General features: G+C 40.2%; 1 protein-coding gene across 1 annotated transcript; it reads right to left on the bottom strand.

The window, feature by feature from the left end:
- Window positions 1-588: 588 nt before the first annotated feature.
- LOC129306603 (UDP-glycosyltransferase 90A1-like) lies at window positions 589-2,372 on the bottom strand. The gene has a single exon (XM_054947277.1). The coding sequence runs from the start codon at window positions 2,240-2,242 to the stop codon at window positions 821-823; it is 1,422 nt and encodes a 473-aa protein (XP_054803252.1). The 5' UTR covers window positions 2,243-2,372; the 3' UTR covers window positions 589-820.
- Window positions 2,373-2,986: the final 614 nt, after the last annotated feature.

Raw genomic sequence — 2,986 nt, 5'->3', positions numbered from 1 at the left:
TTCCTCACATGATAAGCAATATAAAAATTTAATAATATATACAGTAAATATGAGAATAATTATACTCTTTAAAAATTTCATAAATCATACTTACTAATCCCATGAGCTAAATTATAGTAATATATATAGTAAATATGAGAATAATTATACTCTCTAAAAATTTCATAAATTATACTTACTAATCCCATGAGCTAAATTATCTCTCTTTTTTATGAGTGTACCTGTTTATTTCTTTTGATTATCTTACTTTTTACTTTTATTTTTTTGATCAATTCCATTCTATTCTTTCCTATTAACCAAACGGGTCCTTAGAGTTTTCTTCTCATCAAATTGATGCAAAAGTTAGAAAAGTATTGCATTTATTAATTAAATATATAATAGTTTCACAATAAAATTAGTTACCATTATATAAATATATAGTGAGTCCTTTTAACGCTAAATAATTTAAATTATTTTAATATAAGTGATACACCTTAACTAGTAATTTGGGCATAACCTTAATAACGTATTGCACAGAGCCCGTCCAATTTGTTTGGGCCTAAAATAAAGGCAAACAAAGAGAGAGAAAATTGATATTAAAAATGGAAGAAAAGAAAAAATAGCAAGAAAAATAGTAAATGTATAATAAAATATAAAATGCTTACTACTCATAATTGTGAAGGGATAAAAAAAAGCGACCCCCTTCCCACTTATTAATTAATAATACAACACTCCAAAATTAAAGCGTGGACTTCGCGGGTCTTCTCGATCGAGCATTCCAATAGTGGAGTGATCAAGACAAAGATATTGCCGCCACACACGCGTATCAATTACACATCATTCATGCGGAGGATTCCGTCTTCCTGCATGCCTCCAGGAGCAGTGAGTCTAAGGCTCGCCAAGACGAGCCACCCTCCGCCACCGCCTTCTTCGCCGCCCCCGCCAACTCTGCCACCTTCTTCCTCGCCTCTCTTCCCTTCTCTCCTTCCATCAGCTCTCTCACCATCTGGCTCACCCATTCTCCTCTAATTAACCCTCCCCGCCGCGAACCCTGGAACGTGTCAACTCTCAACCCCACCTTTATCTCCTCCTCCACCATTTTCGCATTCAGATGCTGTTCCGCCATCATTGGCCACGCCAGGATCGGCACTCCTCCGCATATAGCTTCCAGCACTGAATTCCATCCGCAGTGGCTAAGGAACCCCTTCACACTCTTGTGCATCAGTATTTCTCTCTGGTCCACCCACTCTCTCACTATAATCCCTCTCTCTTCCACTCTTCCTTCGAACCCCTGAGGTAGCTCCCACTCTTTCTTCCTCACCACCCACATAAACTCCACCTTCGATTCTTCCAATCCCGTGGCTATTTCTTTTAGTTGTTCGCTTGATATCTCGGCTTGCGACCCAAACGCAACGTACAGAACTTCCTGCTTCTTGTCTAACCACTCCATCCATGTTGGTTTTCTGGATTCTTCGCTAAGCTTATTCCTCGGTTCTTCGGCCAGGCATAACGGCCCCACACAGTAGTGTGGTTTGTGATCGGACTCTTTCGTCGTATAATCAACGAACACGGGCTCCAGCTCATAGAAGCTGTTCACCACCGTTCCAAAGCTTTTCACGGTGGATGAAATTGCGTTCGTATGGAACTCAAAAGAAACACTATTTGGGTCTTGGTTTCGAAACTCGGGTTCCACGTCGTTCTTGCTGACCCCGATCCACGGGAACCGGTTCAACTTGACCGACTCGTCCTCAGGCTGGGGACCGTTGAAGATCCCAGAGATAAAAGCTTCTCTGCAAACGGCATGGGCGTAAGAGCTCATGCCGTAGTACACCAGCCTGGGAATCCCGAACTTGGAAGCCGAGTGCAGGGTCCACCATAAGAAGCCGTCAGAAATTAAAAAGCTTACACTCGGAAGAGTCTCCAGCACCCGTTCGAAGTGGGGCTGCATGTGCGCCGTGGCGAGGGCGAACTTGTAGAACAGAGACATGGAAGGAAGGTTATCAGTGCTCTCAACGCCAGCGGGGATTTCTGGGATGTTGGCAGGGAACGGTAGGTCGATGATGGTGACGCTGGTGTTTTGAAGGGATTCGGTTACAAAGGGGCGGTTGGCGGGGGTGGTGATAACGGTGACCAAAGCTCTGCGGCGGAGGAGGAGGAGGCGGGCAAAGTGGAGGAGGGGGATGGTGTGGCCTTTGGCCATGAATGGAAAAAGAAGGACGTGGGGTTGGCACGAGTCTTCTTCACACTGAACTGATGAACCCATGTTTTTTGTTAACCAGAGTCTGCGTGTGATCGATCGTCGCTTTTTATTAGCCAAACTTGAAGGACCACTTGCAGTGGCGGTGAAGTACGTATTATTCCAGGAACGCCATGTGCAGTGGTACTCACGGTACAATGAATTACAGCCACTTATAACTTATGTACTATCAGTATTCAATTCTCTTCAAGGGAATTGAAATGAAATATCACCTATATGTGCCAAGCATATTCATTAAAAAAATCTGAAATCAGCCGGCATATAAAGATTTATGCAATATTTTCGGCACAAATAATTTGGTGCGGACTTGGCTTTTATATGCATAAAAAAATGAATACATGCATCTTACATTAATTGGTGGGGAAGATTCTGTCACTGCAGCGACTGATCAACTTGATATTTTTTGTAACACTTCAAGCAAAAAGATTTTCCCTCAAAACCAGATACTTCACTTTAAGTATCTTGTTTTACAAACACACTCACTTCTCAGTCTAAGAGGATATTTTAAAAAATTATGTTTACATATTTTTAGTTTTTATATAATTTTTTAGTCCTCTAATTCTATTTATAGGTAGAGAGGAAAAAAAAATTAATCATACTTATAAGGTATTTTCTAATTTTCTACTCTTTAGGTTTTTGTTCTTATTAAATGTTTTGAATAAAAATATTAATAATAAAATTTAAGAATATTTATTAGAAATAAAGGTAAAAATTTATTAATTTTTAAAATAAATTTAACAAGGTTTAAAA

The sequence above is a fragment of the Prosopis cineraria genome, unplaced genomic scaffold, assembly GCF_029017545.1.
Source record: "Prosopis cineraria cultivar Desert tree isolate PC_DT_omini unplaced genomic scaffold, ASM2901754v1 PC3, whole genome shotgun sequence".
Taxonomy (NCBI): domain Eukaryota; kingdom Viridiplantae; phylum Streptophyta; class Magnoliopsida; order Fabales; family Fabaceae; genus Prosopis; species Prosopis cineraria.
Note: the sequence above shows the minus strand (reverse complement) of the source record. Positions and strands in the feature narration are given on the sequence as shown.

Excerpts from the sequence above, each read along its gene's own strand:
- LOC129306603 (XM_054947277.1), bottom strand. The coding sequence starts at position 2,242 with ATGGGTTCATCAGTTCAGTGTGAAGAAGACTCGTGCCAACCCCACGTC.